Here is a 14,104-nt window from a genome sequence, read left to right as displayed (position 1 = left end):
GCGGGGTAAAGTTATGGCTCCCACGGTCAAGAGACGGGGAATACCCATTTATTCCCCTATAAATAAATTAAAAAAAAAATCCGCCCCGCCCCCACCAAAGGCTGCCCCTTTGCTGGCCCGCCAGAGTAGCAGCTCGGCCCCGCCCACACCCGACCACGCCCCTCCAGACCACGCCCACACCCGGCCCGGTCCTGCCCACGCCCCGCCCCCACCGCCAGTGCGCACGCGCGCGCGCCGCGAGTCCGGCTCTATTTCTTTCCACTTGGGTTCGGGCTTGCAGAACGCGGACCGCTGGTGGAAATGGTCCAAGGATTGGGTCAGCGGCACGAATGGCTAGTCGGGGCTGAAGTGCTCGGCAGCGAAAGTGATCACGTCGTCCGGCTGGCGCAGCAGCACGAAGAGCAGAAAGTCGGAGATGAGTGCTTTGGCCTCGGGGTGCTGCCCCAGGTACCTGCTGTGGCTGACACGAAGCTCTTCCTGGGAAGGGGGGAGGGGGACCCCGGGGCTGAGGTGCGCAGACCTACGGACACGCGAGCGCGGGCGCTCCAGGACGCCTTCCTGCCGCCTCCCTGCCGCCCAGCTCCCCGGAGTGTGCACTTCCCAGGCACCAGGAGAGACCTGGGGAACTTAACTGTTCCGGAGGTGGGGGAGGGGGGCGGGGGAGGGGGGCGAGGGACAGGGAGGTGACTCTGTGGGCGGGGGCCCTTGCCTTGCACAACGCCCTGAGTTTGGTCCTCCCCACCCCCAGTCCCACCAAAAGAGTTAGCGCAGAGCCGGGAAGAAGCCCTGAGCACTGCCAGGTGTGGCCCCCACCCAAAAAGCAAAACAAAACAAAACAGCGGGGGGACAGGGCAGCTGGGATAGAGAAGGGATCATTAAGTCAGTGATGGTTGGAGGCATGTTGGTGATGGGAGATGTGTGCTGAAAGTAGATAAAGGACCAAACATGATAACCTCTCAGTGTCTGTATGGCAAACCATAATGCCCCAAAGTAGAGAGAGTTTGGGGGACATTGTCTGCCATGGAGGCAGGGAGAGGGTTGGGATATGTGTGTGGTGGGGATACTGGGGACATTGGTGGAAAATGTGCCACTGGGGGGGGGCTGGAGTTATCATTGTATGACTGAAACTCAAACATGAAAGCTTTGTAACTGTATCTCATGGTGAGTCAATAAAAACACACACACACAAACTCTGTTCAATGTCTGTGAGTGCGTGGAGCTGTGGGGAGTAGCGGGGGACCCCAGGCTGGCGGCAGCCTCCTCACCTTTCGTTCTATGAATCTGGAATAGAGCTCAGGGTCGTCTTCCCACACCAGGTCCTTCTTCCCAAATACTGGGGGAGGCTCAATTTCATCTGGATGGGGAGGGAGCAAGGTTGTCCTCCAGACTCCAGATGCCCCGGCTACACCAAACCCCAGTGCTCCTTCCTAGGCCAAATCATCTGACTTTGGGGGATGGCAATGAAAAGATACCCCTCACCCCCAGGGCTGGAGAGTTAAGGCTTCACGGCATCTCTCTCTGGAATCCCACCCAGGGCACGAAGTCCAGCCCTGCCGCCACTCCCAGCCCCATCCTTCCCTCTCTCCACAGTCCGAGGTTTCACTCACCCTCCTCCCTCATGCTGGGCATCTTGAAGATCATACAGCATCCCGGGGAGCCCACCTGGAACCTCTTGGCCAGGTGCCTAGGTGCAGCGGAAAAGCGGGTAGGGGTGAGATTGAAGCTTCCTGGAAACATCTTGCTTCCTCCGGAACCTCCTTTGGGCTTCCTTGGCCTGCCTACGTCCTGCCTGTCTGAATTTCTGCCTCTAGTTCATCTGAGATGCTCAGATAGTGGGCTCTTGAACCCCAGCAGTGCTACCTGGCTACTCTGGGCTGCTTTGGTGGTGCTCATGGTACCATGTGGTACTGAGGTTAGACCCGGGGCCTGCCACATGCCAATCATGCACTCAGCCCTTTCAGCAATCTCTCCTGCCCAATGTCTCTGTGTTTTAGACTGGTGGCTGCTATTGCCTCTATGTATCAGTACACCTTAGTGGCCACGGCTGGACACAGTCTGCTACAGGTACAGACATTAAAATGAAAAAGCCAGGCCGGAGTGATAATACAGTGGGTAGGGCGTTTGCCTTGCATGAGGCCAACCTGGGTTGGCCTGGTATCCCACATGGTCCCCCAAGCACCGCCAGGAGTAATTTCCTGAGAACAGAGCCAGGAGGAACCCCTGAGCATCGCTGGGTGTGACCCAAAAAGCAAAAGCAAAAACAAAAAAAAATTAATAAAATAAAAAAGCCGCCTGCTCTGAGACATTCCAAATAGAAACACTCTCCCAAGGCCAGGACGATAGTACAGCCCATAGGGCGTTTGTTTGCCTTGCACGCAGCTGACCTGGGTTCAATCCCTGGCATCCCATATGGCCCCCCAAGCACTGCCAGAAGTAATTCCTGAGTACAGAGCCAGGAGTAACCCCTGAGCATCACCAGGTGTGACCCTGCCTCCCGCCCCACAAAGAAAAAGAAAAAAAAGAAACAACCCTCGCTGTGGAATAAGGAAAGCCAACAGGACTCTGGGTACCTCCAGTTTCCTGATTATCTTCCACCCCCCCCAACACCTTGTACTTTTTTTTGGTTTGGGGACCAGATCCGGTACTGCTCAGGGCTTACTCCTGGCTTTGCATTCAGGGATCACTTATGACAAGCTCAGCGCACCATACGGGGCTCTAGGAATCAAACCCAGGATGGCTGAGTGTAAGGCAAGTGTCCTGTGCTCTCTATTATCTCCCCGGCCCCTAGGTCTCTTGGGACACTTGAGAAACTAACTCTTTTTGTCTTCCCTCAGTTCCTCATAATGTGGTGGTAACAGGGCTAGAGCAATAGCACAGCGGGTGGGGTGTTTGCCTTGCACGCGGCCAACCCAGGTTCGAATCCCAACATCCCATATAGTCCCCCGAGCACCGCCAGGAGTAATTCCTGAGTGCATGAGCCAGGAGTAACCCCTGTGCATCACCCGGTGTGACCCAAAAACCAAAAAAAAAAAAAAATGTGCTAGCCCCTTGCTGGGGGCAGCCTGGCATTGCACATGATGCTCCTCCCAGCCCCTTGATTTTCCTGCGTGCCAAGTTGTTTCAAGTCTGGTGGTGGCTGGGCTGGAGAGAGAACAGGGGCACATGCTTTTTTCTTTTTTTTTTTTTTGCTATTGAGTCACACCTGGCAATGCTCAGGGTTATGTTCAGGGGTTACTCCTGCCTCTGCACTCAGGGATTACTCCTGGCAGTGCTCGAGGGACCAAATGGGATGCTGGGAATCGAACCTGGGTCGGCCACGTGCAAGGCAAATGCCCTCCCCACTGTACTATCGCTCCAGCTCCCATGAAAACACGTGCTTTGTAGGCAGAAGACTTTTTTTTTAATTATATATATATATTTTTTAGATTTATTTATTTTTTAATTAGTGAGTCACCGTGAGGGTACAGTTACAGATTTATACAGTTTCGTGCTCATGATTCCCTCATACAAAGTTCGAGAACCCATCCCTTCACCAGTGCCCATTCTCCACCACAAATAAACCCAGCATCCCTCCCCACCCCCCAATCCCATCTCCCCCCCACCCCACCCTGTCACTGTGGCAGGGTATTTCCCTTTTGTTCTCTCTCTCTAATTAGGTGTTGTGGTTTGAAATAAAGGTGTTTGAGTGGCCATTGTGTTCAGTCTCTAGTCTACATTCAGCACGCATCACCCTTCCCCTGCGTGGCCTCCAACCACATTTTACTTGGTGCTCCCTTCTCTATCTGAGCTGCCCTCTCCCCAGAATGTGAGGCCAGCTTCCAATCCATGGAGTCAACCTCCTGGTACTTATTTCTACTATTCTTGGGTGTTAGTCTCCTACTCTGTTATTCTATATTCCACAGATGAGTGCAATCTTTCTATGTCTGTCTCTTTCTGACTCATTTCACTTAGCATGATACTTTCCATGCTGATCCATTTATATGCAAATTTCATGACCTCATTTTTCCTAACAGCTGCATAGTATTCCATTGTATAGATGTACCAAAGTTTCTTCAACCAGTCATCTGTTCTAGGGCACTCAGGTTTTTTCCAGATTCTGGCTATTGTAAACAGTGCTGCGATGAACATATGAGTGCAGATGTCATTTTGACTATACTTTTTTGCTTCTCTGGGATATATTCCCAGCAGTGGTATTGCTGGGTCAAATGGGAGCTCAATTTCTAATTTTTTGAGAATCGTCCATATTGTTTTCCAAAAGGGCTGAATCAGTTGACATACCCACCAGGAGTGTAGAAGAGTCCCTTTCTCCCCACATCCTCTCCAACAGCGGTTGCTTTTGTTCTTTTGGATGTGTGCTAGTCTCTGTGGTGTGAGGTGGTATCTCATGGTTGTTTTGATCTGCATCTCCCTGATGACTAGTGATGTAGAGCACTTTTTCATGTGCCATTTGGCCATTCGTATCTCTTCCTTGGGAAAGTTTCTGTTCATTTCTTCGCCCCATTTTCTGATGGGGTTGGATGTTCTTGTAGAGTTCAAACAGTGCTTTATATACCTTGATATCAACCCCTTATCTGATGGGTATTGGGTAAATATCCTTTCCCATTCTGTAGATTCTTTGTATTCTGGTCACTATATCTTTTGCGGTGCAGAAGCTTTTTAGTTTAATGTAGTCCCATTTGTTGATCTCTGTTTTTACTAGATTGCTTAGTTCCGTGTCATCTTTGAAGATACCTTTATCTTCAATATCCTGGAGGGTTTTGCCTACCTTGTCTTCAATGTACCTTATGGTTTGTGGTCTGATGTTGAGGTCTTTAATCCATTTTGATCTGACTTTTGTGCATGGTGTCAGGTCGAGGTCTAAACCCATTCTTTTTTTTTTTTTTTTTTTGCTTTTTGGGTCACACCTGGCGATGCACAGGGGTTACTCCTGGCTCTGCACTCAGGAATTACCCCTGGCCATGCTCAGGGGACCATATGGGATGCTGGGATTTGAACCCGGGTCGGCCGCATGCAAGGCAAACGCCCTACCCACTGTGCTATCTCTCCAGCCCCTCTAAGCCCATTCTTTTGCATGTGGTTGTCCAGTTGTATGTAGGCAGCACACTTTTATTTAGTCCCTGACACTACATTTATCACCACCGGAATGAAATTAATGATAATAGTGCTCTGAGCACCACCGGAAGTGAAATTAATGATAACAGTGCTGGGGCTGCAGAGCTATTAGCAGTGACAGTGGGCAAAGTGCTTGCCTGCACACAGCTGACTCACATTTCATCCTGAACACCGCCTTTAGTCCCCTGAGCCCCACTGGAAGTGATCCCTGAGGGGACTGGAGGGATAATACAGCAGGTAGGGTGTCTGCCTTGCATGCAGCTGAGCTGACCCACTGATCCTCGGTACTGCATATGGTCCCCCCACGCACCACCAGGAGTAATTCCTGAGTGCGAAGCCGAAAGTAACCCCTGAGCATAGCGGGGTGTGCTAAAGGCAAAACCAAATGAAAAAAGAAGTGATCTCTGAGTGCAGAGCTAGGAGTAAGCCCTGAGCACCGCCAGGCCCCTGCTTACCGCCCCCTCCCCCACCCGCCACCCCTCCCCGCCCAGTAATAATACAATACTGGTGGTTGTGGGTATTATAAGCACCCATCCCAGTACGAGCTGCCTGAGCGCTGTCTTAGGGCCTGTGGGCACAGCAAGGGCGACCTCAGCTATCCAAGGCCCCTTGGTAAGGTGTGAGAGACTCTGTGAGGATCAGGAGAACGGGGGACGAAATGAAGAAAAAGTGATGTGGAGAAAGCAAGGCGCGCGGGATCTCCACATCTTCTCTTCCCGGTCCGGGCTCCAGTCCTTAGCCCCATTGCGCGCCAGCGCCCAGCTCAACACTGCCCCCTGGAGCCCACCCCCAGAAGCTCACCCGTCGGAGAGCAGGTAGAACTGGTAAGATAGCGGGATGCCCTCCTGGGAGTGGATGTTCTGCTCCACGATGAACACTTTCGCCTGCTGCTGGTTGATCTGGATCACCTGGGAGCCCAGGGCTTCCTGGAAGCACCCAGAAAGGAGGGAAACAGGTGAGGTGAATGCCCACCGGGGTCTCCCCCTAAAACTAACCCTTTCTCCTTGCAACTTCCTTCCTTGTTCTCCGGTGGCAAGTCATCCTTGGCCCTGCACTGCAGATTGGAGTTGCACCCTCCCGTTTTTGGAGGTTTAAGGACCTGAGGGTGCAGCATGGGTGACCTCGTCTCCCCAAGGCTCCTAGAAGACCAGCTCCAACCTGTTCCTGCTCCAACCCCTCCCTAGGCCCTCTGGGATCAGCCAATCAGGGCTGCAGAGAGACCAGTGAGGATTTGAGAAGTGGCTCTGGGACCACTTGGCTGTTTACTCCTGGCTCTGTGCTCAGGGATCACTCCTTGGCAGGGAGGGGAGTGATGGCGGGGGCGCTATACGTGGTGCTGTGGATTGAACCCAGATCACCGGATGGAAGGCAAGTGCCCTACTTGCTGTGCTAGCTCTCCACTCCCTCACATTGCTGCTGGTGACAGCTTTTGTCCTGTTTGTGCTGGGATGTGCTAGACCACTGAGCCACCTCCTCGGCCCTCTTTGTCCTGACTTGGACGGAACACACCACCACACCACTTGCAAAGTTGACCAAATCAGCCCCCACCGCATCTCGTGAGAAACAGCATGTCCAGGGGCCAGAGTGACGATACAAATGATGGTACAGCAAGTAGAGCTTGCTTATGGCCGAGCCAGGTTCAACCCCTGGCAACACCATGTGTGGTTTCCCCCCTGCCACACCAGGAGTGACCCCTAAGTGCAGACCCAGGAGCAAGTCCTGAACGCTGTTCGGTGTGGCCCCCAAATAAACATAACCCCAGGCTATTCAGAGTCCTAGGGACTTTGAAATTTGCCACCGTGGGACACTGCTTATGAAATTTTAGCCAAGATCAATAAAAAACAGGTGTGAGACCTCCTCGTTTCTTCTAGTGGCCCCCCCAGCCCGCCCCTGCCCTCCCCAGGGGGTTCCTCACATAGGTGGAATGGCAGAGTTTGCCCCGTGCGTCCAAGGCCAGGAAACGGGCATTGCTGGGCACCGTCTGTCGCCAGGCCATCACCCGCAGCAGCACCAGGTTGGCAGCCTCGGAGACAAAGCCCTCAAAGGAGCTGCTGGGCTTGGTGGTCTTTTCCTTCTTCACCTCCTGCTCCAGGACAGTCTGGGTCAGAGCCAGGAGGCCAGGAAGTGGGAGAGAGGGGGGGTGGCAAGGCAGGTGCGAGGCAGACGGCCTGGTGGGGACCTGAGGATGTGCCTCTGCAGGGGGCCCCCAGAGGATGTGGCATCCGTTTCCCCCCTCCTCACCTCACCCTCCGTGGTACGCCTGTTGATAATCAGCTGGTCATCCTTCCTCGCCAAGCTCAGCTTCCGTTCCATGGGGAAGTTTTGTAACTAAGGGCCAGACATGGAGGGGAGAATCGGGGATCCACCCGGTGGCATATACTAAGATCACCGCGTCCGTTTCCTCTGGTGGGAGGCTCTTGCACATGACTGACTGACTGAGATTCGATCTCCGGCATCCCATATGGTTCTGCCAGGGGACCAAGCACTGCCAGGAGTAATTGCTGAGTGCAGAACCAGGAGTAAGCCTTGAGCATTTCTGGGTAGCGCTATAGCACTGTCTTGCCGTTGTTCATCGATTTGCTCGAGCGGGCAACAGTAACGTCTCCATTGTGAGACTTGTTACTGTTTTTGGCATATTGAATACACCACGGTAGCTTGCCAGGCTCTGCCGTGCGGGCAGGATACTCTCGGTAGCTTGCCAGGCTCCAAAAGGGATGGAGGAATCAAACCTGGGTCAGCCGCCTGCAAGGCAAATGCCCTACCCGCTGTTCTATTGCTTCAGTCCAGATAATATTTTCAAGATAAGCAAGCAAACCACATGATTATGGTGAACATCACAAATACAATTTTATAACAGTATTTCTAATACTAAAAATATTTAAATGATCAGAGACTATGCCAAATCCTGATCCTCAAAAAATCAGAAATTCAAATGTAAATTTTTATTTTATTTTATTTTAATGTAGAAGTACTGCTATTTATTGTAATTTTTATTTTAAAAGGTATCATCTGTTTGTTTTCTTGCCCTCGGCTGATCCAAGGTCAATCCCTGGCACCCCACATGGTCCCCCGAGCACTGCCAGAAGTGGTTCCTGAGTTCAGAGTCAGGAGTTATCCCTGAACATTGGTGGGTGTGCCATGACCCCCAAAATAAAAGCTTCCAAATGTAGTGAAGTGTGGGCATACAAGGCATATTGCGGTGTAACAGAAAGCGAAAAGTGATCTTGGGACCCAGAGCTAGCTCAGCGGGTGGCCACCTGCCTTGCAGGCATGAGGCCAGTGATGAGCCAGATTCCATCCCAGCACGATCCCAGAAGGTCTGTGGCCTGGCATCTTGGGTCCAGCATAGAATTGTGTGACCTCTATCCAGCCCACAGCAAAGTATTCTGTGTATGTACCATGACACATGTGCAAGCATGGGAACCAAGTGTGCACACACACACACCCCCTCCAATCATAGAAGAAATTCTTCCTAAGAGCAGAGGGAGGGGCTCGGGAGGGGGGAAGGGACAAAGCAATGCAAGGGCAGAGCCGGCTTGGTGTCTTCGGGGAGGGTCTTAGGCGGGGGTTGTTTCTGATTGATTCCGGAAGTTCATGAAGTCACGGGGCTGGGTTTGAAGGACTCGTAGCAAAAATCGGAGGTGAGGTGGTGACAGGACTTTGGGAAAAGCCAATACACATGGTCCCCAAGGGGGTCCAGGGTGGGCCAGGGATTACGTTTCAGGAGAAGGGCAGCAAGAAGTACCCTCTGCGGCCACAGCAATGTGCAGCAGGGAGGGCCCTTGCACGTGGCAGACCTGGGTTCGATCCTTGGCATCCCTTACCGTCCCCTGAGACCCATCAGAGGTGATTCCCGAGTGCAGAGCCAGGAGAAAGCCCTGAGCACTGCTGGGTGTCACCCCCAAACAATAAAGAGCCTGAGATATGGCTCAAGAGCACATTCATTATATGCAAGAACCCGGATTTGATCCCTAGTACCACTAAATAAATAAATAAATAAATAAAAGGGCAGCAACAACTGGGCCTTGCTCTGAGCTGTCAGAGCCGGGTGGCCAGCTCGCCAGGTTTATGTGTGTGATGGGAGTTACGGGGTAGCTGAGGAGGAGGTTGGGGCGCATTTCCCCAACCCTTCCACCCTCCTTTCACCCTCTCCCCATCCCTCCCAGGATGTCTGCTATCTAGTCCAGCACTGGGGGCCAGGCTGGAGGCTCCCGGAGAGGTACCTTGATGAATTCCTGACTCTGTTCTTCCAGGACCTCCATTTTCCACGAGAGATACCCTGAGGGGAGTGGAGGGGAGGCTGGTGGGTGGCCCAGAGCAGGGGAGCAGGGGGTAGGGCAGGGTGTGGCGCAATAGGGTCACTGGGCTCTTGATTTTGGGGGGTGGGTGGGTGGGATTGGGTCATGGTTCTTGGTGCTTAAGGGTCTCTGTGCTCAAGGGTCGTTCCTGGCTGGGCCCGGGGAAGCATAACACAGAACCAGAGTTACTCATATGTGGGGCTAGAGCAATAGCACAGCGGGTAGGGCGTCTGCCTTGCACGCGGCTGATCAAGGTTCGATTCCCAACATCCCATAGGGTCCCCTGACCACCTCCAGGAGTAATTCCTGAGTGCAAAGCCAGGAGTAAACCCCTGTGCATCGCCGGGTGTGACCCAAAAAGCAATAAATAAATAAATAAAAATGTGAGCTCCTGTTCTCTCATACTCAGCTCTTCTTTTTTTTCTTTGTTTTTTTTTTTGTTGTCTTTTTTTCTTCTTTTTTCTCTTTTTTCCTTTTTTTTTTCTCTTTTATTCTCTTTTCTTTTTTGTTGTCTTTTCTTTTCTTTTTTTTTTTTTTTTTGTTCTTTCTCATACTCAGCTCTTCCCGGGGTTCTCTAGCTGCGACGTCCCTGTCACCCTCACCCAGCCACACCCCAGTCCCCCAGTCCTTCACCTCATTCCATTCCCAAGGGAATATCCCGGGGCGGGGCGGGGCGGGGCGGGAATAGAGGCCCCGGGGAGGGGGGCGCGGGGGAGGGGGTGGGCCCGGCGCACTACCTTGGAGCGTGTTGCCACACGGCGACTTGTCGATGGAGCCCCGGCTAGACGCGTGCACGAAGAGGCAGTGAGTGAAGATCCCGAACACGTCCTGGTGGCGCCCTCTCTGCACCTGGATGCTCAGCTCGCCCTGCGGCTCCCCCGCGTCCGAGACCATGACCAGAGTTTCCGAGAAGAGCAGCAGCTGCAGCTCCTCCTCCTCTGGGGGCGCAGGACCCCGGTGGTGGTGGCGGCGGTGGGGGTGGGGGGGGGACAGTCAGAGCAAAGCCTTTCTTCCCGGGCTTCTCTCTGAACCCTGGCCCTCCAGAGGGTCCCCAGCCTTCACTTACCCCTTCTTTCTGTTTCATTTTGGGGCCACACCCTGCCACACTCAGGGCTTACTCCTAGCTCTGCACTCAGGAATCGCTCCTGGCAGTGCTGGGGGGGGGGGGGGGGGCGGGGGCCCTATGGGGTGCTGGGAATCGAACCCTGGTGGGCCGCTTCCAAGGCAAGCACCTTAACTCTGTACTATCTCTCCGGCCCCTCCAGAAACCCTTTTTTTTTCTTTTTTCTTTTTGGGTCACACCCGATGATGCACAGGGGTTACTCCTGGCTCTGCACTCAGGAATTACCCCTGGCGGTGCTCAGGGGACCCTATGGGATGCTGGGAATCGAACCCCGGTCGGCCGCTTGCAAGGCAAAAGCCCTCCCCGCTGGGCTATCGCTCCAGCCCCACAGAAACCCTTTCTTATCCCCACTCCCAAGCTGCACCCCGCAGATAAGAACTTCCTCCCACTACACGCCCCCCCACCCCCGCCCCCGCCCCCAGCCCGTTATATCTGAGTCTGAGCTCGGGTGCGAGTGTTAGGAGTCTCGGCTGCGAGACTGGGCGCCCCGCCCCCCGCTGCCCCCCGCAGCGAGGCTCACGGAGGGAGTTGAGGAAGAGGATGGCTTCAGCATTGGCCTTGAGGGGCTCCCCACGGTCAGGCTCCTCATCCGGGCCGCTGGTTTTGGAGTCTAGGCGGAGAGGGGGGGGGGGGTGGTCGGAGCAGAGGCTGAGTCGGACCGCAGGGGGAGAAGGAGGCCGGGGAGCGCAGGGCTCCTCCCGCCCCAAGCAGAGCCTCAAAGCCCCCCCCACCCCCCGCCAGCGACCCCCTGCTCCCTCCATAGTCCCGCCCGACCCCCCCCCCCCCGCACCCCGCAGACTTCTCCCACCTGAGAACTGGAGTTTCTGGGACATGCTGCGGGGCTGCTGCTCCCCGCTGTGTATCCAGCCGTCTCCATGGCAACCGGGAGCAAGCTTCCGCCTCTTAAAGGGCCATGGGCACACTTCACCCATCGCCCAGACCTCGGGGTCCTGGGCAGGGAATTAGGCCCACCCCTGAGGTTATTATTTAATATTTGCTATCAACTAGGCCCACCCCTGAGCATTGGGCAGGCCGGGGTGGGTGGGGGGTCATTAGCATGTTCCTTGGAAGGGGTGACCCTGAGTCAGACTGGGGTGGGGCATGTAGGGAGCCCTGGTAGATACCCACAAGTTGGGATCCCTGGGCCCATCTGCAGCCGCAGGGGGGGGGGGGCGGGGGTGTGGAGGGGGTGGTCTCGATGTTACCGCCTTGCACCCGCAGACTAACCCCGGGGGGAGCTGGGCTGGCTTCTCTTCCTGGTGCAGGACAATGCCCCAGACTTCAACCTTTGCACTGCGTCCAGGCCCCTTGCTCTGTGTCCTTAGGCGCCACTTGTGAATGGGAGAGCATACCACACCCAGGGGTGCTCAGGGCTCACCCCTGGCTTTGCACTCCTAACAAGTCTTGGGGGATTCTATGGGGTGCTGGCGGTGGAACCCCGTTGGCTTCTTGCAAAGCAAACGCCTTCCCCGCTGCCTTATATATACAGCTCAGGCCAAAAGAACATAAAATTCCTTTTATTTCATGTCATTTTTTCAAGTTTTATTAAAATGCAATGGGCAGGGGCTGGAGCAATAGCACAGAGGATAGGGCGTTTGCCTTGCACGCGGCCGACCTGGGTTCAATTCCCAGCATCCCATATGGTCCCCTGAGCACCGCCAGGGCTAATTCCTGAGTGCAGAGCTAGGAGTAACCCCTGTGCGTCACGGGGTATAACCAAAAAGCAAAAAAAAAAAAAAAAAAAAAAAGCAATGGGCAAACAAAGCAGTTCATGGCTTCAGTTAATTAAATTGAAGCCTCCCCAGTGGCGCTGGGGTGCTCAGGGGCCGCGGGACTACACGGGCATTGCTAGGGCCCCCGCGGGGCTGCGGAACTGTCCACCTGTGAGGCGCAGGAAGTCCGTGCGAGTGCCCTGTGCCTTTAAGCTACCTCCTGGGCCCCTTAATTGGTTTCAGAGAAAATAGAGAGGCCCCAGAGCTAGGACGGGCACTTGCCTTAGAGTCTTCCATCCCCTGCACCAGACACGGTCCCCTGCACATCTCCAGGTGTGAGTCAAAATAAGCCCTAAATAGTCCAAAGGAAATAGACGCCGAGACTGTTGCTTGGTGGCAGGGCACAAGCTTTGCATACACGTGACCCTGCGGCCACAAATAAACAAACAGGTTGAAAGGAGATTGGCTCTGGGGCTGGAGAGACAGGTCAGGGGGAAGGTGCTGGCCTGGCGTGCAGACTTGGGTTTGGTCCCCAGCACCCCACAGGGCTCTTCCGAGCCCGCCAGGAGTAAGCCCTGAGCAGGGCCAGGCGTGGCTTCAACACAAAAACAAAATTATAAAAGGAAGTGACTCTACAGAATGAATAAACGCAGCTGAAGCCATCGAAAGTTGTTCTTTAAGTTTTGGGTCACACTCGGGGGTGCTCAGTGGTTATTCCTGGCTGACACTCAGGACTGGCTCCTGGCAGTGTCCGGGGGGCCATTCTGTGAAGGGATTGAACCTGGGCCACCCCCACCAATATCAATTCCCGTTCCCTTGGAACTATCCCTCCAGCCCCAGAACTTTCCGGTTAGAAAAGAAAATAAACCCGATTTTTTTTTTTCTTTTTGGGTCACACCTGGCGATGCACAGGGGTTACTCCTGGCTCTGCACTCAGGAATTACTCCTGGCAGTGCTTAGGGGACCATATGAGATGCTGGGAATCGAACCCGGGTCAACCGTGTGCAAGGCAAACGCCCTACCTGGTGCTATCGCTCCAGCCCCACATATTAGGTTGTTTTTTTTTTTAGTTTATTTTTAATTAGAGAGTCATCGTGAGGGTACAGTTACAGATCCATACATCTTTGTGCTCATGTTTCCCCCATACAAAGTTCGATAACCCATCCCTTCACCAGTGCCCCTTCTCCACCACCAGTAAACCCAACATCCCTCCCCCCTCCCCAGTCCCGCCTCCCCCCACCCCACCCTGCCACTATGGCAGGGTATTCCCTTTTGTTCTCTCTCTCTGATTAGGTGTTGTGGTTTGCAATAAAGGTGTTGAGTGGCCATTGTGTTCAGTCTCTAAGGTTTGTTTGTTTTTTTAAGTATCTCATACCTCCTGTAACTTTCTTCTTTCTTTTTTTCTTTCTCTTTTTCTTCCTTCCTTCCTTCCTTCCTTCCTTCCTTTCTTCCTTCCTTCCTTCCTTCCTTCTTTTCTTCCTCTCCTTTCTTTTTTTTTCTTCCCTCCCTTCCTCTCTTCCTTCCTCTCTCCCTCCCACCCTCTCTCCCTCCCTCCCTCCCTCCCTCCTTCTCTCCCTCCCTCCCTCCCTCCTTCTCTCTCTCTCTCTCTTTCTTTCTTTCTTTCTTTCTTTCTTTCTTTCTTTCTTTCTTTCTTTCTTTCTTTCTTTCTTTCTTTCTTTCTTTCTTTCTTTCTCTCTCTCTCTTTCTCTTTCTCTTTTTCTTTCTCTCTTTCTCTCTTTCTTTCTTTCTTTCTTTCTTTCTTTCTTTCTTTCTTTCTTTCTTTCTTTCTTTCTTTCTTTCTTTCTTTCTTTCTTTCTTTCTTTCTTTCTTTCTTTTCTTTCCTTCTTTCCTTCTTTCTT

At 53.4% G+C, this 14,104-nt stretch overlaps 1 protein-coding gene across 1 annotated transcript; it reads right to left on the bottom strand.

The window, feature by feature from the left end:
* Positions 1-232: 232 nt before the first annotated feature.
* On the bottom strand, positions 233-11,452 carry CATIP (ciliogenesis associated TTC17 interacting protein). The gene is made up of 10 exons (XM_004617188.3): positions 11,342-11,452; positions 11,054-11,143; positions 10,148-10,348; positions 9,336-9,391; positions 7,354-7,440; positions 7,028-7,195; positions 5,914-6,038; positions 1,608-1,684; positions 1,266-1,354; positions 233-477 (listed from the first exon to the last, which is right to left on the bottom strand). Exons 1-10 carry the CDS (start codon positions 11,364-11,366, stop codon positions 334-336), a joined length of 1,062 nt encoding a protein of 353 aa, XP_004617245.3. The 5' UTR covers positions 11,367-11,452; the 3' UTR covers positions 233-333.
* Between the last annotated feature and the right edge of the window lie 2,652 nt (positions 11,453-14,104).

This window comes from Sorex araneus, chromosome X (assembly GCF_027595985.1).
Source record: "Sorex araneus isolate mSorAra2 chromosome X, mSorAra2.pri, whole genome shotgun sequence".
Classification (NCBI taxonomy): domain Eukaryota; kingdom Metazoa; phylum Chordata; class Mammalia; order Eulipotyphla; family Soricidae; genus Sorex; species Sorex araneus.
Note: the sequence above shows the minus strand (reverse complement) of the source record. Positions and strands in the feature narration are given on the sequence as shown.

Coding starts and splice junctions, on each gene's coding strand:
- CATIP (XM_004617188.3), bottom strand. CDS start 11,366: ATGTCCCAGAAACTCCAGTTCTCAG. Junction 9,392..10,147: donor GTGTGGCAACACGCTCCAAG/GTAGTGCGCCGG, acceptor CACTCCCCTCAG/GGTATCTCTCGTGGAAAATG. Junction 6,039..7,027: donor AACTCTGCCATTCCACCTAT/GTGAGGAACCCC, acceptor GGGTGCTTCCAG/GAAGCCCTGGGCTCCCAGGT.